The sequence below is a fragment of the Ovis aries genome, chromosome 1 (genome assembly GCF_016772045.2).
Source record: "Ovis aries strain OAR_USU_Benz2616 breed Rambouillet chromosome 1, ARS-UI_Ramb_v3.0, whole genome shotgun sequence".
NCBI classification, from domain to species: Eukaryota; Metazoa; Chordata; class Mammalia; order Artiodactyla; family Bovidae; genus Ovis; species Ovis aries.
This window is the reverse complement of record NC_056054.1, coordinates 142,115,466-142,142,107: the sequence shown is the minus strand read 5'-3', so window position 1 is coordinate 142,142,107 and position 26,642 is coordinate 142,115,466. Positions and strand designations below refer to the sequence as shown.

Below are 26,642 nucleotides of genomic sequence, written 5' to 3'. Positions count from 1 at the left end.
AGGTTATAGACTGCTTTCTCAAAATTAGGTTTTCCTTACTATTCCATATATAATCAAGTATTTCAAGAAGGGTGGTTAATTGATAATTGTTTTGCAACTGGGGTATCCTGTACCATCTAGGCAGTGATATTTTTGTAACACTGTCTGTTGAATAGACCGTATTTCATTTACGTCAAACCTTAGGAAAATAAACTTTTATTTCCTAAGAGCCTGCCAGTGACTGGCACATGTTTGAAAAGACGAAGTTGACAGAGACTATCAATATTAACTTATGTAATGATTAGTTGCAGAGAAAAGTACATTCCAGCGAAAGGCCTTCTGACAGCCTTTTGCTTAAATCACAATTGACTTTTCTCTTCGGGCAAGTTTACTGCTTGTGAAATTCCTAGAAAGGGCTGGGGAGAGGACTCAGAAAGACCAAGGATTCGGGATCCAAAGCGGTTTGGGAACGTTCAGGGACCTAGAGGAAAATGTTTCTCTTAGAGGGATATGGAAATCTGACAAATTCTGGGCATGAAGAGGCACGATGCCCTCCGGCCTTGGCTTGAAGCGTCGCGGAGCCGCGGGTAGGCGTCGCGCAACCTGCCGCAGGGGCGGCTCCGAGGCCGGGCCCGCGTGGCGCTCGTTCGCCCCACCCCGCGGGACTCCAGGACGGGGGGCGGGGCTCCGGAGCGGCCCCGCCTCCCGTCACACCGACCCGCGGGTCACAATGTAGGGTTAGGGCGGCCTGTGGGCGGGGCTCGGCGGGGGAGGAGCCGCCAGGCGGGGGCGGTGACGGCGGTAGAGGGAAGGGAGGGGAGGGGAGGGGAGGGGGCGGTAGAGGGAGGGGAGGGGAGGGGACAGGAGAGGAGGGAGGGGAGGGGAGGGGAGGGGAGGAGGAGTTGCGGTGGGAGGAGGACAGCGCCATTCTGGCCGGCCGCTCCCTCTGTCCCCTTTCCCTTCCCCGCAGTGGCCCGCGAGCCGCCAGCGGAGGAGCGCGCGCGCGCGCGTGACGCGTCCGGGCTTGCTAGCGCCCTCCCGCCCCCCAGCGTCCACCGCCCGCTCATGGCCCGGGCCGCGGCCGCCGAGCCGCGCTGAGGCGGGCCGCGCGGAGTCGTGGGGCCGCCGCCGTGGCCCTCGGTGTCCGCGCCGCGCCGCCAGCCCGTGGTGCCCGCGCACGCCGGCCGTCGTCGCCTTCGCGCCTGGCTGGCGGGGGCGCTGTCCTCGCCGGCCGTCCGCGCCGCTCCCTGGGGCTCGGCGGAGCGTGGCAGTCAGGGCCAGCGGAGGCTCGGGGAGCCGGACGCCGGCGCGGCGGGGGCCATGACCGTGGAGCAGAACGTGCTGCAGCAGAGCGCGGCGCAGAAGGTGAGGAGACCCGGCCCCGCTCCTCCGCCCGAGGTGCCGCCCTCCCCCGCCGCGGCCGGGACCTCCCCGCCGCCCGGGCCTCCGCGGCCCCAGCTTTCCCCGCGCCGCCGTCTCCCGCCCCTGCCCGCTTTGGGGGCGTCGCTCCCAGTTCCGGGCTGCGTGTGGAAAGCGGGGTGTAGTTAGCGGGTTTCAGTCCACTTCCTTCTTGCCAATTGTTTTCCTGTAACCGACGGTGATGGGTGTTTGTTGAGCGCGACCTTACATTCCTACACTCCTCTGTATGACTTCCTAATTAAACTTTATCTTCCTCGTCTTTTTTTTTTTTTTTTTTTAAGAAAAAGAAATAGCCGGTTGTCATCCCTTGTGAACCCAGTTTTCTTTCCAAGACAGGAGCCTTCCAGATCTGCTATTTTGCAAAAGAGTCTCCACCGCAATTGAATTGCCAGGTACAGGAACCAGGTGGACTCAATGTAAAAGTAGAGGATTTGGTTGGTTCCTTTTTCTTTTTGTTTTTTTTTTTTCCTTTTTTTTAAAAATATAGAAACTGTCCCTTAAGAAGAGACCTTTTCGGCCATGCTTATTTCAGGTATATTTTGTCCCCTAAGTTTGACCTTGTTCCATCCTCACCCTTTACTCTTGCCTGGGTCACACATTAAAGAGGTTGTTCCCTTAAAAAAAAAAATCTGGGTTTGTGAAGCTTCAAATCTTTTCCGTTAAGTATAGTTAAGTGAGAGATGCTACTTTTCCCCCTTCGATTTTGCTTTCGGAATCTGAAGTGCACTCTCACGGGTTGCACCATATCCTGGAGAGTCGTTGGCTATGGCTTAATTTTTGGGGAGGGGGTTATTGGTGTGAAAAACATTTTGGGCAAAAGGAAAACCATTACTTTACTCGTCTTGAAATTATGGTGGTGACCACGGTTTACTGTGAAAAGCTGGTAGAACTATTCGATTTTTCTGGGAGAGTAGTGTGAATGCCCCACCCTGTGGTGTTGATAATCAGTAGTTTTCTTGGCATCATTGTATCCTACCTGTGCTTGATTTTAAAATAAGGCCTACTGTCGTAAAATGGACTATGTATACTCACAGCGTGCTAAGTTTTTGCTTTGAGATATTTTTAGAATTTTATGGTAGTACTTGAAGTAATTGAAGATGCTCAAGAATTTTGGAAAGCGAGCATACTGCATTGTTATTTTAGGCACTTTGGGGAAGTTTTCTTGGAACTCTTGTGTGTTAGTTAATTGTTATTGGTTAATTTGGGCATCCCAGGTGGCTCGGTGATAAAGAATCTGTCTGCAATGCAGAAGACTCTGGTTCGATCCCTGGGTTGGGAAGATCCTTTGGAGAAGGAAATGGCAACCCACTCCAGTATCTTTGCCTGGGAACTCGCATGGACAGAGGGGCCTGAGGGGGTTTCTGGTGTGGCATGGGGCCATGGGGTGGCAAAGAGTAGGACGCCACTTAGCAACTAAAGAGTGACTGGGTTGATTGAGAAGATGTTGCAGACTGCGGTTTATTTGCAGTGAAATAATTCTAGTTTTAATAATGGGAGCTTAGAACAGTTTATCTCCTAATCCCCTTCATTCTGTTTTGAATACTTTGAACTTTAGTTTTTGATGTTGAGTATGTGACAAAGTGTTAATACTTAGAGGAGGATCTTGTGGCCATAGTATACTGAGCAATATTTAGTAGGCTTGGTGTCCTTCCGGTTTATAGTTCTCTTCAATGTTAAGTGTTAAAGCCTATTTTTTTTTTTCAAAGTGGGAAATGTAGCTCATGGTTTTCACATGTCAGATTTGAACAATGGCAAAAAAATTTGTGAGTTTTTAAAATTGATTTTTGACTAATGTACTTAGATAATGCAGATCTGCCCATTTCAGAGGTTTATGCATAAATTTGAATCAAGAATAAATTACTAAAAGTGATCTTAGCCATCAAGTCCAGTTTCTTAGTTTAATGAGTCCCCTCCTTATGCAAAGGGAGTAGTTGTTAGTCTAAAATACTACCATTTTGACACTGTTTTTACTATGTGTCATATCATCTCGTTGAGATTGTGGACATTTTTTAGAGCAATACAGTCGCATTTATTTTTATACTTCTATTATGGTGTTTATGTATTAAAGAAACATTTAATGTGTTTGCTTGCCATATGAATATGCTGTTCTTTGTTACTCATGTTAGTACTATTTTCAAATATTCATACAGGTTCAAATACTTTAAACCATCTACTTCAAATGAACTGACATTAAAATCCACCAAGGTAGTAACTAGGAAGTAGACTTCAAGCTAGTAACTAGGAAGTGAACTACTTTAGAAGAATCAAAAGTGAAACTCTTTGTTTTTAAAATGGAAACTATGAATTATTAGTAAAATGAGAAGTGTCTAGTGCATACTGCATAACCAAAATTTCAGCCTATTTTCTGCTCTTCTGTAAAAACTTGTTGTATGCTCACGTGTAATATCAGCTTTATGTCTGTTCATTGGAACAGTTTCTTATTTTGTGAGATTGTTTTTTTTTTCTTCCCAAAGGATGTATAATTATAATTAAAAAAAAAAAAAGTAGCACAACACTCAGGTCTTTTTTTTTTTCAAGTAACACAAAACTTACAGGTCTTCTGTTTACCTACAGAGTGGCTTGTCACAATGTAACATAAGGCAAGGGGTGTCTTTTCCTTTGCCTCTGATGTGTTCTTTGCTTGATCGCTCAAGTTTGGCCCTGGCAGGGAGTTGTGAGATTGAGTGAAACTGCAAAGAGCCATTTTCCTGAGGTTTAAGATGATACAGGTGAATTGGAGTTGGTATCAGATTAGCTAAGGTTAAGTCCTGTCATAATTTTGGTCTTGAATGTGTATATTCGGCCTTTCTGCTTGATATTTACCTGAAGTGTAGGATTCTCATCTCAGAATTTTGGTTCATTGATTCAGGTCCCAAATGAGGATTCTTTAGGGCAGCAATATATTAAATAGAAGGCATTCTCTTAGAGACCAGATTAATTTGAACAGCTGTGAGCTGGATTCTGTTTACATTAACTGTATTCTCCTGAGTTGAATAATAATTTTTTTTTTTTTTTGCCTATTTTGTTTCACCGTAGGGCTTAGAACAGCTCCTTGCACATAGTTCAGTTTAGTTGCTTAGTTGTGTCTGACTCTTTGCGACCCCATGGGCTGTAGCACACCAAGCTTCCCTGTTCATCACCAACTCCCAGAGCTTGCTCAAGCTTATGTCCATCGAATCAGTGATGCCATCCAACCGTCTCATCCTCTGTGGTCCCCTTCTCCTCCTGCCTTCAATCTTTCCCAGCATCAGGGTCTTTTCCAATGAGTCAGTTCTTTGCATCAGGTAGCCAAAGTATTGGAGCTTCAGCATCAGCATGAGTCCTTCCAATGATTATTCAGGATTTATTTCCTTTGGGATTGACTGGTTGCACATAGTAGGTTTCAGTAAATATTCGATGAATAAAATAAAGAGTGAATGCTTTCTAAGAGAAATACAAACTGCAGGGGTTATTTTAGTTCCTTAACTGAATCTCACAATTTAACATGATTGAGAAACAGTTAAGAGCTTCGTAGCTGGAACTAATGGTAAAGAATCTGCCTGCCAATTTAGGCAACATCAGAGATGCGGGTTCCATCACTGGGTGGGGAAGATACCCTGGAGGAGGGCGTGGCAACCCACTCCAGTATTGTTGCCTGGGAAATCCCAAAGACAAAGGAGCCTGGCGGCTACATACAGTTCATAGGGTCACACAGAGTCGGACACGACTGAAGTGACTTAGTGCACACGCAGAAACGATGAAAGCTTGAAATTGTGGACATCTGTTAGAATATAGGCAATGTAGTGAAAGAATAGGATGTGGGTTGATCTAAATCACCTTTCCGTGACCTTGGACAAGTCATTAAATGCTGCTGAATTTACTTTTAAAGCCTTGAAGATAGATGATTAGACATGAGCAACTTTTTTATATCCAAGTGTTTAGTGGAGCTAAGCATGTGTTTATTCCAGACAGAGGATAAAAAAGAGAAAGTAGAGGAGAGAGGCAGAAGGAATCTTATGGATCAACAGTCAGCTTTCATTTAATTATACTGGGGGTTAGGTGGGAAGGAAGTCACAGGTTAACCAATTAAGAATTGAAACTTGAAAAACAATACAAGTTGAATTCTGGGTAAATTTCTTAGTTGCAATAATGTAGTGTGTCTAATTTAGGAATTGTCTAAAGTTATAGAATGTTCATTGGAAGGACTGATGGTGAAGCTAAAACTCCAATACTTTGGCCAACTGATACAAAGAACTGACTCGTTGGAAAAGACTCTGATGCTGGGAAAGATTGAGGGCAGGAGGAGAAGGGGATGACAGAGGATGAGATGGCTGGATGGCATCACCGACTCCATGGACATGAGTCTGAGTAAACTCTGGGAGTTGGTGATGGACAGGGAGGCCTGGCGTGCTGCAGTTCATGGGGTCGCAAAGAGTTGGACATGACTGAGCGACTGACCTGAACTGGAAGTTATAAAAATATAATATAGCATTTAAAGAGACAGTTCAGTTCAGTTGCTCAGTTGTGTCTGACTCTTGGCTACCCCGTGAATCCCAGCACTCCAGGCCTCCCTGTCTATCACCAACTCCCAGAGTTCACTCAGACTCACGTCCATCGAGTCAGTGATGCCATCCAGCCATCTCATCCTCTGTCGTCCCCTTCTCCTCCTGCCCTCAATCTTTCCCAGCATCAGAGTCTTTTCCAATGAGTCAACTCTTCGAGTGAGATGGCCAAAGTACTGGAGTTTCAGCTTTAGTGTCAGTCCTTCCAAAGAACACCCAGGACTTATCTCCTTCAGAATGGACTGGTTGGATCTCCTTGCAGTCCATGGGACTCTCAAAAGTCTTCTCCAACACCACAGTTCAAAAGCATCAATTCTTCGGCGCTCAGCTTCCTTGACAGTCCAACTCTCACATCCATACATGACTACTGGAAAAACCATAGCCTTGACTAGATGGACCTTTGTTTGCAAAGTAATGTCTCTGCTTTTCAATATGCTATCTAGGTTGGTCAAAACTTTCCTTCCAAGGAGTAAGCGTCTTTTAATTTCATGGCTGCAGTCACCATCTGCAGTGATTTTGGAGCCCCCCAAAATAAAGTCTGACACTGTTTCCACTGTTTCCCCATCTATTTCCCATGAAGTGATGGGACCAGATGCCATGATCTTCATTTTCTGAATGTTGAACTTTAAGCCAACTTTTTCACTCTCTTGTTTCACTTTCATCAAGAGGCTTTTTAGTTCCTCTTCACTTTCTGCCATAAGGGTGGTGTCATCTGCATATCTGAGGTTATTGATAATTCTCTCCGCAGTCTTGATTCCAGCTTGTGCTTCTTCCAGCCCAGTGTTTCAGTTAAATAAGCAGGGTGACAATATACAGCCTTGATGTACTCCTTTTCCTATTTGGAACCAGTCTGTTGTTCATGTCCAGTTCTAACTGTTGCTTCCTGACCTGCATGTAGGTTTCTCAAGAGACAGGTCAGGTGGTCTGGTATTCCCATCTCTTTCAGAATTTTCCACAGTTTATTGTGATCCACACAGTCAAAAGCTTTGGCATAGTCAGTAAAGCAGAAATAGATGTTTTTCTGGAACTCTCTTGATTTTTTGATGATCCAGCGGATGTTGGCGATTTGATCTCTGGTTCCTCTGCCTTTTCTGAAACCAGTTTGAACATCTGGAAGTTCATGGTTCACAGATTGGTGAAGCCTGGCTTGGAGAATTTTGAGCATTACTTTACTAGCATGTGAGATGAGTGCGATTGTGTGGTAGTTTCAGCGTTCTTTGGCACTGGAATGAAAACTGACCTTTTCCTGTCTTTAACTTTATATAAATCACTGTAAACATTATATAAAATAGACATTGTTTAGTATTAAATGGTTGGTTATCTGGTTAGCATAAGACTTGGTTTACTGAGAGAGCAGGATCCAGCTACTTATTCCCCTTTTACTCCTTTCCTTTCTCACCTAGTTTTGACTCTATACTAAGGTTGTAACCCGTTGTCTTAATGAATTTTCATTAGTTCTAATATTATGATATTCTTCAATATTCTTTGTATGCAGTCCATAACATTTGCAAATAATTATCATTCTGACCTCCTCTCTGTCAATTTTGGCACCTCTTTTATCATATGTTATTATTTTAGCTAAGATTTCAGAATACTAGGATTAATAGTAGGGTCTGTAATGTATTGTTTCATTGTAATATGAAATGTCCTTATAAGTTTTTAAAATGCTTTGAAATCAGATTTAGATGTTGACTCTTTATCAAACATCTTTTTTTTTTTTGCAACAACTGATGGTGGTATTTTATGATAAGCACAATTGTAATGGATAACACATAACATTTTACTAAGTACTATGTTAAGAAAGTGTGCAAAGAATTTTATAACTTCTTTTCAACTTCATTTTCCCAACCACTTTTTTAGGTAGACACTTTTTTTACTTTCATGTCCTGGTTGAGGAAAAAGTATTAGAGAAAAACTAAAGCAATATTTCATTGTTAGTGTATGTTGAGGGTGGGCTTTGAACTCTGAGACTTGGGGGCTTCAGCCATTAACCATTAACCTGTACTGCTTTCTGGCTCGCATTTGTCCTGATGCCTCAGAATTCATTACACTAAATTTTAATCTAAAAATTAGAATCTTCATTTTTAAATGAGATTTGTTACAAGGTTTGTTTTTATATGTGTATGGACTATTAAGATTAGCTCATACAAAGATTAGAAAGCTTTTTGTTTTTTCATACGGTTTTGGAATTGTCTAGCATAGCATTAAGTTAAATCAGTCAAAATTTGTAGCATTTTGTTTTTGATCTTTCAACCTAAGTGCTAGTGGCTTTGATGTTTTGATGACTGTGACACTTATTAGGCTGACCGCTTTATTTAAAGCACGTTTTAGTTATGCTTTCCAAATTTTGACTATTATCTTAAATTGTTTTTCTTTTATTATTTAAAAATATTTTTTGTTTTACCTTTTTTGTTGTACTTTTTAAGTTGTTGGTTTTTAGTTTCAATACAATTGAAACATTCTGTTTAGAGAATATGATTTGTAATAGTTTTAGAAATTTATTAAGAATTTCTTATGACTAAGCACATGAGGTTTTAATGATCATGTAAAAGAATCTGTATTTTTTGAGTTACAGAGTTCTATATATATATCACATGAGCACTCAGAGTGTGATTTGAATATTTCATGGTTTTATTTTTATATCTTCTGAGCAAGATTGAAGTTTCTACCTTTAATATAATTTCATCAAATTATATTTGTATTTCTAATAGATCTAATCTAAATTTGATTTTGCTGGTCGTTTAGTAAGATTTCATCATGTGTGTGTGTGTGTGTGTATATATAGTGATAACATGTTTAATCTTTTTATTGCCATCTGATTTTCATTTATTTAAAGAGCTTTTTCTTCTCTTAATTTTAAACAAATATATTTAAACATGTTTTTATGTAATAATTAATAGTTTTTCCTCCTTCCCTGTGCTCGCAATAAGACTGTTGAGCATATTTTTTCTTACATCTTTCTTGAGTTTATTGGAATAATATGGAATGGTAATTTTAAATGATTTTTAAAATTTTTACAATGTACTCTATATAAAAAAATATTATTTTACTTAGTTGTGTTAAATATTAGTGGCAAGTAAATTTTTTAAAATAGGTATTTAGATGTTTAATTTTAACTATGCTTTTCGGTGTAGTTTAATGCTGTTTAACTTTTTTTGGGGTAGATAATTTAACTTTCTGTGTGTATGTATGTTCTCAGTCATGTAGGACTCTCTGTATGAGATTATAAGATTTCCTCTTTGGTTTTAGATTTCAGAGATTTCGCACGCATGTGTGTGTGTGTGTTTAACCATCCTGACAAAAATTTTTGATCTGAAAACTATAATGTTCTTCTCAGGAAAAAGATATATATTTAAAAGTTACTACTGTTACTCTCTTCCATTTTCTTCCTACTCTGAAACTACATTATTTGAATATTAGATACCATTCATCTCGCTGTCTTGCTTCAAATTTCATTTTATATTTTTTTCTATTCTTTTGCTCTGTGTGCTAGAATAACTTTTTGCTTTGTCTAAAATTATTATTTTTGTATGCCAGTTCTGTATTTGCTTCCTTCATAAGTGGTCAGATACTTTTTGTCAGGTTTGTTTTAATTCTAGTTGGTTCTGAAGTACACAGCATGGAATTAATCATAAACTTTGGATCATAATCAGCTATCAATACAAATATGTTTTCATTTATTTATGAAATAGCAAATTAATCTTTGATGATAAGTACACATTGAACCCACTGCCTAAGGCAAAAGTGAGAACTTTGAAAGTAACCTATATCTATCCATATAATCACCTCATCCCATCCGTCTGTTTTCATTTGAGATTGTAATCAGCTTGAATCCTGTGTTCTTTCTCATTGATTTCCTTTTTATTGCCTCTCTGATTCCAAAGACACATATTTTTAAATTTTAGTTGTTTTAACTTTGGAAACTTTTTTCACTTTGCTATATAAATGAAATTTATGTGTATAATAATAAGAGTTTTAAAAGTTGTGTTTGCAACAACTAGACCTGTTTGCACTTAATTTTTGTATCTGATGTGTTAGGGATCCAATTTAATTTTTATCTGTGTATGATTTTTTTGTTGTTAATTTTACCTTATTGAAAAGTTAATGCTCTCCCCCACTGAACTGACATACCATCTCTGTCATATGTAAAAGTTTTATGGAAAATGCGTTTTTGTTTTCCTCCTTTGCTGTTTTGTTCCACGGTTCATTTTGTGAATACCATCCTGTCTTCATTGTTAAGGCTTCATAATAGTCTCTGTACTGAAACAGGAAGTTTGCTCTTCTTCCAATGTGCTTTGGTAGCTTCCTTAGAAAGTTTAGAATAATCTTACGAAGTTCTCTGAAAAACCCTGTTTGAGGTTTTTTGTTTTTTTTTTTCAGTAATTTTATTGACCCTGTAGAGCAGTTTGGAACTTCTAACATCTTTTATGATATTGAGTCTTTCTATCCATGAACAGGGTGTACTTTTTTTTTTTTTTTAATTTAGCTCTACTTGAATATTTTTGTGGTTTAGTTTCTAAGTCATGTCCAACTCTTTTGCGACCCCATGGGCTGTAACCCTCCAGGCTTCTCTGTCCATGAGCTTTCCCGGGCGAGAATACTGCAGCGGGTTGCCATTTACTTCTCCAGGGGACCTTCCTTATCCAGGGGTTAAAGCTGCATCTCCTGCATTGCAGATGGATTCTTTACCACTAAGCCATCTTAGATCTTTAATATTTTTTACTTGGTTTATGATTTTCACAGTAGAATTCATGTACATTATTTGCCCTATATAGTTGATATTTTCCAATAACAGTATTATAAAGTACTTTAAAATGTTTGTCATTTGTTACTGGTGTGTGTTCTAAAGGAGATCAGTCCTGAGTGTTCTTTGGAAGGACTGATGCTAAAGCTGAAACTGCAATACTTTGGCAATCTCATGCGAAGAGTTAACTCATTGGAAAAGACTCTGATGCTGGGAGGGATTGGGGGCAGGAGGAGAAGGGGACGACAGAGGATGAGATGGCTGGGTGGCATCACCGACTCGATGGACATGAGTCTGAGTGAACTCTGGGAGTTGGTGATGGACAGGGAGGCCTGGCGTGCTGCAGTTCATGGGGTTGCAAAGAGTGGGACACCACTGTGCAACTGAACTGGTGTGTGTGAATGCAGCTGACTTTGGTAGATTGATTTCATATCTCACCACTTTGCTAAAATTTTTTCTGATAGTTTTTGAGAGAGGTTTTTGGATTTTTTATATAAAGATTGTGTAAATAAATCATGATAGTTTTATTTACAATTTTTATGCTTATAATTCATTTTTTCTTGTGTTAGGTAAGACGTCTGATAAATGTTTAGAAGTGATGATGGTGGATGTTTCTATTTTATTGCTAATTTTAAAAGGACAGTTCTTACTTTGGTACCTGATATACTGCTACTTTTTTTTTTTTAAGATTAAAGTTTTATTTATTTTTGGTTGCGCAGGGTCTTTATTGCTGTTCTTGAGCTTCCTCTAGTTGTGGCTGCAAGTTGGGGCTACTCTTTGTTGTGGTGTACAGGCTTCTCACTGCAGTGACTTCTCTTGTTGTGGAGCACAGGGTCTAGGCATATGGGATTCAGTAATTGCAGCACGAAGGCTCAGTAGTTGTGGCGCACGGGCTTAGTTCTGTGGCATGTGGAATCTTTCCAAACCAGGGATCACACCCAAGTCCCCTGCATTGGCCACCAGGGAAGAATGGTCCCTGGTGTGCTTCTAAAGTGTTTTTCTTGGGCATATACATAACTGTTGTAAGGTATTGCTAAATCGTTATTCACAGTGATTGTACCTTCCCATCAGGAATGAATGAGAGTTCCAGTCGTCTGTATCTTTGTAACGGTGTTATCAACTTTTATATGTTAGCAATTTTAGTAAGTAGTGGTACTTCATTGTGATGTCAGTATTTATTTCCCGATTGACTGTGGTTTTGAACACCTTTTCATGTACTTATTGGCTATTTTTTGGATGATTTTTAAGTATTGTTTCTCATATTATTCAGGTTTACATTCTCACAGGATCAGCAATAACAAAAGCTACTTATTTTTCGAAGTCTGAAGATGGCAAAAAAGTTAAAGATGTTCCCAGAGGTAAAAACATTTACGGGCCAGTACTATATGCTTACAAAACAAAGTGAAGTTGCACAATTTTTCCTACGTTTTATATTTTTTCTAGTAATGCCTCATAAAAAGGCTCCCTGCTAAAGAATGAAAAGGCTTTTCTTCTTCATGCCTCAAACTAACACCAAATTAATCTCTTTATTAATTAATTGCACACAGAATAATAATCTTATGATGTCTATTTTTTTTTTCCATAGGGTAAAAAAATACTTTCACATGGTAATTGGCTTGGAAGTTTGGAGAGAAGTTGGGGTACCAGTGATGGGGAGGGATAAACTGTGGACAGGTAAACAATTAAGTAGAGAAAGACATTTCTTATGGTTTTTGGTCCATGTTGGAACAAGACAGAAGAGTAGCTTGTTTTGAACTAGAAACTTATTATTTGTTGGGTTTTTGTTGGTGTTGTCTAGCCTGGAAGTGGGTCTGTTGGGCTGAGTGGCACTAGCTTTGAGGGCAGGGTTGACTGTGGAGCTGAGAGCTAGATCCTAGGTAAAGAGGAAGGATATGGGAGAGGATATGGAAAGAGGGACCAGGAGTGAAGAACTATTAGTGGCCAGGATCTGATGCTGTGCTTGTACTAATGTGAGAACCAACCATACACTTGCATATACATAAGTTTATGCATCATAATTTGAACCAGGGTACATGCAAAATCAAATGTCACCTTTGTTTGAGATGGAGCTACAGAAACAAGCTTGGACTCAGGGTGTGGGTCTTCCTGTATCCTCCACGGAGGCCTCTGAGCAGGTCTTGGCACTTTAGAAAGAGGGCCCCTGAAGTCTTCCCATAAAGCTTTAAATAAATTGGGTCAGGACAGGGCCAAGGAAGAGTGTTGAAAAGAAATTAGCATCAGTCCACTGCCTCAGGTCTAAAATGACCAGTTTGGGAGGCAAGAAGGAGCTCTCTGCGCAGGCCTCCTGGGGTTATGAACTCTGTTCTCATTGCTCCATACAGATTCTCAGAACTGAATTCCAGACTTCTTCCCCAGTGGGCTGGGATTTCAAGTTGGTAATAAAACTGCAGAACTAATAGAACTGATTATTTCCGTTCCTGCTAGTGGCTTCTAAGGGAGGGCTCTAGTGCGTCTGAGCATCTTAGGCTGCGGTGGGGTAGAGAAGGCAGCCTGTGAGCATATTTGGTGGTTCACTTACAGTTATGAACCATTAACCATTCTATGTTGATAGGTTAATTGGTTATCTTTTTATATGTTTATGAACCATTGTTTTTTTCCCTGTGGAATTCACATTTGTTTCTGGTTGTTTGGCTGGGGGGAGGGGGAGTTGTTTTACTTTTTCCTTTTTGATTTGAAGGAATTCTTTATAGTTTAAATACTACTTTTTCCCTCAACTTACATATCTTGGAGATGTTTTTTTCCATTTTCACCATTTTTCTTGCTCCCTTTGTGTTTTTCTTCCATGAATAGGAGTCCATTTTTATTTAATCTCATATGTAGTTCAGTTCAGTCACTCAGTTGTGCCCGACTCTTTGCGACCCCATGGACTGCAGCACGCCAGGCCTCTCTGTCAGTTACAAACTCCTGGAGTTCAGTCAAACTCATGTCCATTAAGTCAGTGATGCCATCCAACCATCTTATCCTCTGTCGTCCCGTTTTCCTCCTGCCTTCAGTCTTTCCTAGCATCAGGGTCTTTTCCAATGAGTCAGTTCTCCGCATCAGGTGGCCAAAGTATTGGAGTTTCAGCTTCAGTATCAGTCCTTCCAATGAATATTCAGGACTGATTTCTTTAGGAGGGACTGGTTGGATCTCCTTGCAGTAAGGGGCTTTCAGGAGTCTTCTCCAACACCACAGTTCAAAAGCATCTTCAGTGCTCAACTTTCTTTTAAAGTCCAACTCTCATAATCCATGCATGAACGCATGACTACTGGAAAAACCATATCTTTGACTAGACAGACTTTTGTGGACAAAGTAATGACTCTGCTTTTTAATATGCTGTCTAGATTGGTCATAACTTTCCTTCCAAGGAGTAAGCGTCTTTTAATTTCATGGCTGCAGTCACCATCTACAGTGATTCTGGAGCCCCCCAAAATAAAGTCTGACACTGTTTCCACTGTTTCCCCATCTATTTGGCATGAAGTGATGGGACCGGATGCCATGATCTTAGTTTTCTGAATGTTGAGCTTTAAAAGCCACCTTTTTCACTCTCCTCTTTCACATTCATCAAGAGGCTCTTTAGCTCTTTACTTTCTGCTGTAAGGATGGTGTCATCCGCATACCTGAGGTTATTGATATTTCTTCTGGCAATCTTGATTCCAGCTTGTGCTTCATCCAGCCCGCTGTTTCTCATGATGTACTCTGCATATAAGTTAAATAAGTAGGGTGACAATATACAGCCTTGACGTACTCCTTTTCCTATTTGGAACCAGTCTGTTGTTCCATGTCCAGTTCTAACTGTTGCTTCCTGGCCTGCATACAGGTTTCTCAAGAGGCAGGACAGATAGTCTGGTATTCCCATTTCTTTCAGAATTTTCCACAGTTTATTGTGATCCACACAGTAAAAGGCTTTGGTATAGTCAATAAAGCAGAAATAGATGTTTTTTTTGGAACTCTTTTGCTTTTTTGATGGTCCAGTGGATGTTGGCAATTTGTTCTCTGATTCCGCTGCCTTTTCTAAATCCAGCTTGAACATCTGGAAGTTCAGTGTTCACATATTGCTGAAGCCTGTCTTGGAGAATTTTGAGCATTACTTTATGGTGTGTGAGATGAGTGCAATTGTATGGTAATTTGGCATTGTTTGGCATTGCCTTTCTTTGGGATTGGAGTGAAAGCTGACCTTTTCCAGTCTTGTGGCCACTGCTAAGTTTCCAAATTTGCTGACATATTGAGTGCAGCACTTTCACAGCATCATCTTTTAGGATTTGAAATAGCTCAACTGGAATTCCATCACCTCCACTAGTTTTGTTCATAGTGATGCTTCCTAAGGCCCACTTGACTTCACCTTCCAGGATGTCTGGCTTTAGATGAGTGACCACACCATCTTGATTATCTGGGTCATGAAGATATTTTTTGTACAGTCCTTCTGTGTATTCTCGTCACCTCTTCTTAATATCTTCTGCTTCTGTTAGGTCCCTACCATTTCTGTCCTTTATTGAGCCCATCTTTGCATGAAATGTTCCCTTGGTATCTCTAATGATGCATGGGTCATGTTGGCGAGGTCTGACAGAATGCGGTCCACTAGTATCTTAGATCTAACCAAAATTAAAAAAAAATACATCAGAATAACAAGGTTAACTTAATTTGACAGATGGTAGTGTTTTATAGAAGCTCTATTGGCATTTTCAGCTTCAACCAAGGAAAGTAATGTATATGTATCAGCATTATTCTTACAAAATATGGTTATTAAACATACAAAGTAGATTTTATTGCTGTTGTCATCTATATTCCATCTGTAACCTCAGTACTTATTTGATAGTATTTGTCTTAGAGTAGCGGTCTCAGGCTTTTTGTTGTCAAAAATCTTCAGAGATGTGCCCCCAGGTTTGATCATAGTTTAAAACTTTATTTTGCTGTACTTCAGTAAATGTATTATACTTATCCCAGTATCTCCTCTGAACAGGTTTTGTGATTTAGTGTAGAGCGGAATACACTTGTTATGAACAAGAGGTAAACAATTGTACCTTACTTTTAAGTTAATGCCGAATACGTATTATTTGTTGAAACTTGTTAATTTTGCTGTGAGCACGTCTTAGTGCCTCGATAATCAGGAGGGTGGGATACTACTGAACAGGGTGATAACTGCTTTTGCAGATACCATGGGACAGTATTGTTGTACTGGAGCAACAATTGCATTCTAATTACTGCCACCTCCCTTAAGAGTTGTTGAATTTTGTTGTGGTGAAGGTTACAGATCTTTTTGAGTGTGCTGCCAAAAATGCTTAGTATTTAAACACGTACTACAGACATAGGGAAGTTGAGAATTGATGGGTAAGAAGACAGTCTCAAGTAGGTGTAGGTATGGGCAAGATTTTTGCAAGCTTGTCCGATTTTGCTGTGTATTTACAGTACATATATTTAAAGTATGTACATTTGGGCTATCCAGCATACTAAAGTTTGGTTGCTAATATCACGGACTGTGTGTTTACTTAATTGTAGGAGTTTTTCAAGGTTTGGTCTTTGGTTTTCTGCTTTCTACTTTGCAAGCTTTGAGTGTTTATGTAATTTGTCGTTTGTATACGTTCATTACTGCTAAATTTGTATTTTCAAAATAATTTAAAACTTTCACCCTCACATAAACTCTTGTTTCATGTCTTCAGTTGTATTTCTGCTTAGATATCCAGTTATTTCTCATTATCATGTCCATCTATTCATTTGTTCTTTTTTTGAGCAGATAGGTATAAACAATACACTATAAAATAGCTTATCGTTTGGTGGTGGTGGGAGCCAGAAATGCATACATTATATTAAAAGTTAAGTGAAGTATATGGAGCTTCCCTGGTGGCTCAGACAGTTAAAAATCCTACTGCCATCCAGGAATCCTGAGTTCGATCCCTGGGTTGAGAATATTCCCTGGAGAAGGGAATGGCTACTCACTCCAGTATTCTTGCCTGGAGAATTCCAAGGACAAAGAAGCCCGGTGGGCTGCAGTCCATGGGATCACAAAGAGTCAGACATGACTGAGCAACTGATGCTTTTACTTCTTTCCTTAAGTGAGGTGTATATAGGATATATTGCTAGGACCAAGGAGAGGATCTAAGAACAGGAAAGACCTCACAGAGGAGGTGATGTTGAAGATGTATAGGGGGATGGATGATATCATTTGAAGCAAAGAGAAGTCCATGAGCAGAACAAACAAAATAATTTGGGGCCTTGGTGTATCTATAAGTAGCTATATGTGACTGGCTGGGGTATAATATATAATACTCTCTGGCTGCTCCTTCCTCTCATCCTTATCCCCTGGCAACCTGAGGTTCATTCTTTAAGTCTGTGAGTCTGTTTTTGTTTTGTGAATAAGTTAAATGCAATGTCTGCTGTATATTTTTAGGTGGTTTTTTTTTTTTAATTTAAATGAAACAGTGAAAGACTAAATATTTAGTCTTTTCCTTTGGTTTCTGTCACAGAAATTTGCTGCCTTTTGTATGTTAATGAGATAACTCCTGGCTGGGGGACTAGATTGCTTCAGGATGGGAGCTTTGCCTCAGAAAAAACAGCCACTATGATTAGAGCCTACTCCCCTGTTCAAGGAGGAAAGAGGGACTAGAGATTGAGTCCAGTCACCAGTAGCCAACAATGTAATGCATCATGCCTACCTAATGAAGTCTCCAGTGCCTTGTACACTTTTAGTAAGTGCTCAGTAAATGGTGGTTCTAAGAAAAAACCAACCGTATATGGTTAATTTTCCCCTTCCTGATTGTTTTTGAGATTTCTCTCTTAAAAATACAGAATTGTATCATTCATATATTCAGTTCAGTTCAGTTCAGTCACACAGTCTTGTCCAACTCTCTGCGACCCCATGAACCGCAGCACGCCAGGCCTCCCTGTCCATCACCATCTCCTGGAGTTCACTCAGACTCATGTCCATCGAGTCAGTGATGCCATCCAGCCATCTCATCCTCTGTCGTCCCCCTCTCCTCCTGCCCCCAATCCCTCCCAGCATCAGAGTCTTTTCCAATGACTCAACTCTTCGCATGAGGTGGCCAAAGTACTGGAGTTTCAGCTTTAGCATTATTCCTTCCAAAGAACACCCAGGGCTGATCTCCTTCAGAATGGACTGGTTGGATCTCCGTGCAGTCCAAGGGACTCTCAAGAGTCTTCTCCAACACCACAGTTCAAAAGCATCACTTTGGCGCTCAGCCTTCTTCACAGTCCAACTCTCACATCCATACATGGCCACTGGAAAAACTATAGCTTTGGCTAGACGGACCTTAGTCGGCAAAGTAATGTCTCTGCTTTTGAATATGCTATCTAGGTTGGTCATAGCTTTCCTTCCAAGAAGTAAGCGTCTTTTAATTTCATGGCTGCAATTACCATCTGCAGTGATTTTGGAGCCCCTCAAAAAATAAAGTCTGACACTGTTTCCACTGTTTCTCCATCTATTTCCCATGAAGTGATGGGACTGGATGCCATGATCTGAGTTTTCTGAATGTTGAGCTTTAAGCCAACTTTTTCACTCTCCTCTTTCACTCTCATCAAGAGGCTTTTTAGTTCCTCTTCACTTTCTGCCATAAGGGTGGTGTCATCTGCATATCTGAGGTTATTGATATTTCTCCCGGCAATCTTGATTCCAGCTTGTGTTTCTTCCAGCCCAGTGTTTCTCATGATGTACTCTGCATAGAAGTTAAATAAGCAGGGTGACAATATTCAGCCTTGACGTACTCCTTTTCCTGTTTGCAACCAGTCTTTGTCCTAACTGGACTCTTACTCATACAGTCAACTTCCTTAAAAGCATTTTTTGTATCCTAATAAAAATTAATATTTTTTTGGGATACAAAAATATATTATTTTTGTGTGTATATATATATATATATATATATATATATATATTTAGGATACAATTAATATATTATTAGGATACAAAAAATGCTTTTAAGGAAGTTGATTGTATGAGTAAGAGTCCAGTTAGGACATAGAAACTATACAGTAATATGAATGGGGAAAGTTTAATATAAAGAAATATTGACTAGTAACAAATGATAAAGTGTTATCATTTGAATTATCATTTAAGGAACTCTGAAGAATAGAGGAATAAATATGTTTGGGAGAGGTCTCACCGAGCCCCGAGACTGAGATTCACTTCTTATTGAAGAAGTTATGATTGAAGTCCACTGGATGGAGGACATGTGTGCTGAGTTGCTGGAGCCTGGACACTTATGTAAATGACCCTTTTATTGGTCTGGGAAAGAAAGTGGTATAGAGCACATGCTTTATTAAACCTAGCTGTATGTGTAGAATAATGCAGTTTCTAATAGTCAATAATGAAAGTGTTATGGCTCATTCGTGTCCTACTCTTTGCGACCCCATGGTCTGTCCATGGTATTCTCCAGTGAAGAACACTGGAATGGGTTGCCATTCCCTTCTCCAGGGGATCTTCCCCACCCAGGGATCAAACCCTGATCTCCTGCATTGCAGGCAGATTCTTTACCATCTGAGCTACCAGGGAAGCTCAGTCAATAGGATCTACTGTATTTGTAATTAGGATGACCAAATACTGTATTTGTTCTAAGGAATTGTTTGTGATACCTAGAGCTGCTAGGAGTTATGTGGTATTCTAGTTTGAAAGTTCTACTTAGAGCATGCTAATTTTGCTCTATTAGTTTAAAGGATTTTATTTTTGGACTGGAAATTAATAGAAATTTAAGTACAGAAACCAAGAGACACACAAAGATTTAATTGGACAAGAGAGAAATATATTAGGAATCAACCAAATCATTAGCATCAAAAACAAGTTAAAGATACACTTGATTTAAACTGTAGAGGTCTCAGTTCACAGATATGAGTTGATTCATGACAGTTTTGTTTACCCGCATTTTCCAGAATATAAGCATTCTAATTTAAAAACACACTGTTCCAAATGGTTTTGCAAGTTGGGTTTTTGTAACTCTAAATGCATGTTCCCATAGAAACCATGTTTCATGTTATTAGATTTTTGTTTGGCCTAGAAATGTATTTAACTCTGTGTGAACTTAGCTTATCACTCTGGGTCAGGAAGATCCCCTGGAGTAGGAAATGGCTATCCACTTCAGTATTCTCCTCTGGAGAATCCCATGGACAGAGGAGCCTGGTGGGGTACAGTCCATGGGGTCACAAATAGTTGGACATGACTTAGTGATTAAGCACGCACACACAAAACAGTATATTTTGGGGAAACTGTTTGGTTTCTAATTCTGTTGTGTATCTTTTGTCTGCCAGTTAGTAGGGATAGAGGGTTCTCTTCAGGGCATGGACATCATGCAGGTGTTAGACTGGTTAAAGGGCTGCAGTAGGGGTATGAACTCTGAAGGGAGGAATGATGGAAACTTTTATTGAGGATGAGCAAAGTGTCTTATTTTCTTACCTTATTCTTTTTTGTTTTTTTTTTTTTTTTTTTTTTTTTTTTTTTTTAGATTACATAATGCTTAAGGTTGTAGATCTGGATTCTATAAAAACATGGGGAAAGACTTTAAGTTCAGAATTTCTGGGATTTCTAAGGCTAAATGTAAATAGTGAAGAATACAAAAAGCATACTTTTAGATTTATACATCCATAGAAGTATGTGATTATTTTAATACTGAAGTGCTGTTAACCCAAAAAGATTGAGATGAACCTTAACTCTATGGCAGTAGAAAATAAAAGATAGCACAACTATTCTTGAGATTAATACATAGATTATTTGAATTTAGAAACTTCAACAATACTGTCCTATACACTCCCCTTCAGGCAGGATGGACATTACCAGGAATAGGCAATAAGGCCTTCTGTGAACTTCTCAGTGCAATGTAGGAAAGTGTAGAAAGTTTGCTAAGCAATTGGGCGTGATTTAGGCATGCTTCTTGTTCCCTTCTCCAGTTTAATTTGTACCTCTTTCCTGTGGATGAGTTCAAGGCCTGTGAGGTGACTTACTCCAGTTCACCTGTGCAAACTGTTGCTTTCATTTATTTGGTCAATATTTATTGTGTTTCTACCACATGCCTGACACTGTACTGCTTGGTTACCAGGAACGCAGTGATGAGGGAAGTAGACACCCTGTGTTCAATTCGGTATAGAGTCTGATGATTAATCATTATATATTATTAGTCTGTGGTGTCAGAGAAGCCTCTGACCTTAACAGAAAGCAATTGAATATCCTCAGACCTTTGAATTAGGAAGCAGAATAGTATTGTGTACACCCTGACTGGAAGAGGAAGCGCAAGAGGGGAAAGCAGTGTAAGGTCAAGCTAGAAATAGCTGGGGTATGTAAAGGGCCCTTTAAGCTGTGAGAAGGATCACGCTGTAGGTAAGTTCCTCAGAGAGGTCATATGAAGGTACACATATATTATTTGAGGTTATATATGAAGAGAAATGAAAGGTTGTCATGTTGTTCTCCTTAAAATTATGGATAAAAAAAGACTTATGAAGTTTCTTTTTTTTTCTTATATATCTGGTTACAGGAGGTTTGGGTCTTACAATGAGCTACATGAAGGATATATTACATACTTGAAATTATCTGTCAGTGAACTTCGAAATGTTTTCCATTTGGTGCCTAGCAATGCTAATTCTGAAATTTAAGTCATGTGATTTTGAAGTTGATGAATGCCTTGGGATTTCCTATCAAATTGGCTTTTTGTTTTTTTTTCCTTAGAAATGTTTAGTTTTTTTTAGAGGTTCTTATGAGAGTTACCATTTTTTCCCCTGAAGATGGAAACCTTTGTCTTCTTGCTTTTGCATAAACTGTTTTATTTATATTTAGAAATTCAGTCAAAGGAACCAAAGACTGTCTTATGAGTCACTCACCTCTCTTAACACAGAAAGCTTTTCTGCCTTGTGGTCATCAGTGCTCCAGTTCTTTTGTACCACTTTCTTGTATCAAAGTGTTTAATGTCAACATAGTAATGGATTTTGGGGCTGAGTATTTTTTTTTTTTTACTACATCTTTAATCTCCAGAATCAGCTACCATGGGGAAAATGTGGGAGACACATGGACTGTGGAATTTGAAAAATTAGACAATCATTTCTGCGTTTGTACTTCTTAGTCTCTTAAATATGTTATTCGTTATAAAAAGAGTGATTTTCTAGAGGATTTGTGTGTGTGCATGTGTGCATATATTATTTGAGATTATATACCAGAAGCACTTAACAGTCTGGCATGCAGTAAGAGCATAATAAATACTTGTATTCATTTTTAGCCTTAAGTCAGGGATCTTTTTTTTGCATTTTCAAGAAACTATACCAATGTAAATATGCTGTAGTCTTACTTAAATAGATTTAAAACAGACCCAGTATTATATAGGATCAACAGGGGAAGGAAAGAATTCTCTGAAACATTCTGATCCATACTTTATATTGAAGTTACTGGTACCTTCTTCTCCTTGAAATGCACAGTATTGGATTTTACACGTATTAGGTACTTAAGGATGTCATCACTCAGTAAAAATAACATCAATGAAGAAATCTGAAGGCCTGTAGATAGTCTGGGCTTGTTCGCTTACTGATTTTTGTGGTGTTTGCAAACCATTGTTTGAACATTGTGTCTTGCCCTTCTTGATTCAGCAGTGTCAGCAGGTTACAGCCACCTCCTTATACCGTTCAGTTCAGTTCAGTCTCCCAGTCATGTCCAGCTCATTGCGACCCCATGAACTGCAGCAGGCCAGGCCTCCCTGTCCATCACCAACTCCCGGAGTTTACCCAAACTCATGTCCATTGAGTTGGGGATGCCATCTAATCATCTCATCTTCTGTCGTCCCCTTCTCCTCCTGCCCTCAATCTTTCCCAACATCAGGGTCTTTTCAAAAGAGTCAGCTCTTAGCATCAGGTGGCCAAAATACTGGAGTTTCAGCTTCAACATCAGTCCTTCCAATGAACATCCAGGACTGATCTCCTTTAGGATGGACTGGTTGGATCTCCTTGCAGTCCAGGGGACTCTCAAGAGTCTTCTCCAACACCACAGTTCAAAAGCATCAATTCTTCAGTGCTCAGCTTTCTTCACAGTCCAACTCTCACATCCATACATGACCACTGGAAAAACCATAGCCTTGACTAGATGGACCTTTGTTGGCAAAGTAGTGTCTCTGCTTTTAAATATGCTGTCTAGGTTTGTCATAACTTTCCTTCCAAGAAGTAAGCGTCTTTTAATTTCATGGCTGCAATCACCATCTGCAGTGATTTTGGAGCCCAGAAAAATAACGTCTCTCACTGTTTCCCCATCTATTTCCCATGAAGTGATGGGACCAGATGCCATGATCTTAGTTTTCTGAATGTTGAGCTTTAAGCCAACTTTTCCACTCTCCTCTTTCACTTTCATCAAGAGGCTCTTTTGTTCATTGTTCCTTACTGCCATAGGGTGGTGTCATCTGCATATCTGAGGTTATTGATATTTCTCCCAGCAATCTTAATTCCAGCTTGTGCTTCTTCCAGCCCAGCATTTCTCATGATGTGCTCTGCATATAAGTTAAATAAGCAGGGTGACAATATACAGCCCTTACGTACTCCTTTTCCTATTTGGGACCAGTCTGGTGTTCCATGTCTAGTTCTAACTGTTGCTTCCTGACCTGCATACAGATTTCTCAAGAGGCAGGTCAGGTGGTCTGGTATTCCCATTTCTTTCAGAATTTTCCACAGTTTATTGTGATCCACACAGTCAAAGGCTTGGCATTGTCAATAAAGCAGAAATAGATGTTTTCTGGAACTCTCTTGCTTTTTCGATGGTCCAGCGGATGTTGGCAATTTGATCTCTGGTTCCTCTGCCTTTTCTAAAACCAGCTTCAACATCTGGAAGTTCATGGTTCATGTATTGCTGAAGCCTGGCTTGGAGAATTTTGAGCATTACTTTACTAGTGTGTGAGATGAATGCAATTATACTGTAGTAGATAAGAAATTTATGCAAGGAAGACCTCAGCTCAGAAAAGGAATTCTGGAGATGATAGTTTGTTAGGTCCACTTTGGATACAAAATCATTAATCAAACAAGAGAGAACCACATGGCAGGACATTTTTAGTTAAGGATCAGGGTGTTTCAAGGACCAGAAGTATGGTAAGTAAGAAGGTGCAAACCTTGAAAGAAGACCAGAGTCTTAATCACAACAGAAATGAAAGCAGCAAAATCATAAGATTGTAGGAAATGAAAGTGCAATTTTTCAAAGATAGAAAAAAGCACAGCTGGAAGATGCCAGTAGCAAATAGGAAAACTTGACAGATGAGGTGGTTTCTCTTCCATAAACTTAGAATTTTCTCATTGCTTACCTCTAATGATCTTGTTCCCATCTCTTGCTTAGTTAAGAAAATTCATTTACGTTTTCTTTTCCCACTCAGCCTTCTTTCCCACCCTAATCCTTTTCATTGTTTCACTTTCAGTCAAAATTCATGAGACCGAGAACCACGCTAGACATGCACCTGAATAATTTTGTTAGGATTGTTAGCTGACATTATTATGAAAAATGAACAAAACACACCAAATGATAACAAAGTTTTAGATGTTACTTTTCTCTATAAAATACTCTTATATGAATATTCTTATTGTACTCACTTGCAGTCACCTATCACTGTAACAGACCACACCAAAAGTTAGTGACATCCCAAATATTATCATGTTCAGATTGGTTGGTTGGGGTGACTATTCTCATGTGGCTCACTCTTCTGGGGCAAGTGGGTTACCCAGGTTATGTTCTTAATGAATTGCACAAGTTCAAGAAGGAAAGCCCAACCATACAAGCACATTTCGTGTCTCCTAATATGCCATTGATGAAAGCTTGTCTCATGGCCAAGCCAGTCATCAGTGCAGCAAGGAAATACATTTCTGAAGCTTCAGTATTTTGGCCATCTGATACAAAGAGCCAACTCATTGGAAAAGACCCTGATGCTGGGAAAGATTGAAAGTGGGAGAAGATAGTGGGAGAGGATGAGATGGTTAGGTATCATTACCGACTCAATGGACATGAATTTCAGCAAACTCCAGAAGATAGTGGGGGACAGAGGAGCCTGGTGTGCTGCAATCCATGGGGTCACAAAGAGTTGGACATGACTTAGTGACTGAACAGCAACAACTAGTGGGAGGAAGTGAGAAGTGGCAAAGTGTGTGGATACACAGATGGGAGAAGAATTGGGAGTCTAATGCAGGCTGTGTAAGCTTTTCTGGGTTTTACATTCTTTTTACATCTTACCTTGTACTTGTTAACATAGACACACTATTTTTGTAATCTTAGGTTAATATGATTTAAGCTTAGCTTAATTTAATTTGTAAATATTAACTTCTATATAGATTATATATTTGCTGTTTAAAAATACACAGTTGTTTGTTTAAATTAAACCGTGCTTCTAGGCTCATCTGTATCAAACTCATTTGAGATGTTTACTAAAAATGAGGATCCCTTAGCAGATCCAGATGCTTCTGGAATCACTATCTCTGGGTGTGGGGCCTGGGAATCTTCTTTATTGATAAATTTATCAGGGCATTGTCTTGCACATTACAACTTAGAACTTCTTCATTAGTGGAAGGACATTTGCATTATTTCCATTCGAATTGCATTATAAATAATAGCCAGCATCATTTGTACAAATGATTAATTTATTTAGGGTATTCAGAAATCTTTCCCTGATACACAATTGAATAATTTGCAGTTGAGGAAAATTATATTCTGTGTAAAGAATAGGGTTTGGAGTGCTGGTGTGGGTGGTTACAAACATGCTTGTAAGATCTTTCAAGTATTTTATGTTCACTAAAATAAAATGTAGAATTAGATAAAGAGAATTTCTGTATAATTTGTATACATCTTTAATTTGTAATGTTGGATATTGTGTAAGTTAGTTGTGGTTCCATTGCTTGCTGTTGGTAATTTTTAAAATGAAAGTAGAAAAGTTGACATGTCTAAAGAGAATTTTACTTTTCTCATATTTCAACACTCTAAATTCGGCAGTTCAGTTCTTTTATTCAGCTATTTTGTTTATATGACCTCTGTTCGTACACGTTACTATATATTTTATTTTTAGTCTCAGTTATCTCAGCTTTTAGTAAGATTTTTATGGAAAGTAAAATTTGTTGATGTCATAGCAGATACTGCCAGTGGCTGTTTAGTGTACATTCTTCATTCTTTTCTTTTTCCTTAGCAACAAATTTGAAGTGAAGCTTGTTGCCTAACTGAAAAATACATTTCTCAACCTTCTTTTTAGACACGAAGGGCCATATGACATGACTTTGTTCTGCTTAGTGAATGAGGCACATGGGGCTTGGTAAAGAAGGTGGAATCATTTAGCAGACACTCTGTCCTTTCCCCTGTATCTTATCTAGCACCTGGACTGGATGCTAGAGGAGGAAGTATAGAGTGACATTTAATAAATGCCATGTCAGATTGTTTAGTTGGGAAGACAAGATTTCAACAGATCCTTTTATTCTATTATGGGGGACTTGCTTTCCATGTCGTATCACCCATTGAGTTTTCTCTATTTCATAGTTCTGTCTTCAGTTTTGGGGAACTTGTATTAAGAAGTGTAGAGATGGAAGGAGGACCATATTCTTAATTAGAGAAGTTTAGGGAAGGGTTTTGGTAGTAGAATCCTATCCTATGTGTTTTTCTCTTTACTAGAGTATGGTAGATCAATAGAGTATAAACACATCTAAAGCAAATGGGCCCAAGTGACTCAGAAAGTAAAGAATCTGCCTGCAAAAAAATCTGGGAGGTGCAAGTTCGATACTTGGGTTGGTAAATTCCCCTGGAAAAGGGAATGACAACCCACTCCAGTATTCTTGCCTGGAGAATTCCATGGACAGAGGAGCCTGGCAGGCTATAGTTCATGCAGTTGCAAAGAGTTGGACACGACTGAGGGACTAACACAAAGCAAATGAGGGCAAGTAGTCAATTTTATTTTGGATCTTTTATGACAGATTGGAGAATGAGATGTTTTTTTTCCTCCCTTGAATAGGGTGTGGTGGTTTAGTCATCCCCCAATGTAATA

At 39.4% G+C, this 26,642-nt stretch overlaps 1 protein-coding gene across 18 annotated transcripts in view; it reads left to right on the top strand.

The window, feature by feature from the left end:
- The first annotated feature begins 947 nt into the window (after positions 1-947).
- USP25 (ubiquitin specific peptidase 25) overlaps positions 948-26,642 on the top strand; it is a 167,819-nt gene continuing 142,124 nt past the window's right edge. For 16 of the 18 annotated variants that reach the window (XM_060416275.1, XM_004002820.6, XM_042230164.2 and 13 more), the window contains exon 1: positions 948-1,344. In XM_060416275.1, coding sequence (XP_060272258.1) covers positions 1,300-1,344 — 45 coding nt within the window. In that variant the 5' untranslated portion in view covers positions 948-1,299. Of the gene's footprint in view, positions 1,345-1,551; positions 1,791-11,953; positions 12,042-26,642 lie in introns of those variants that run through there. The other 2 variants (XM_042230126.2, XM_060416276.1) reach the window with 2 other exon arrangements.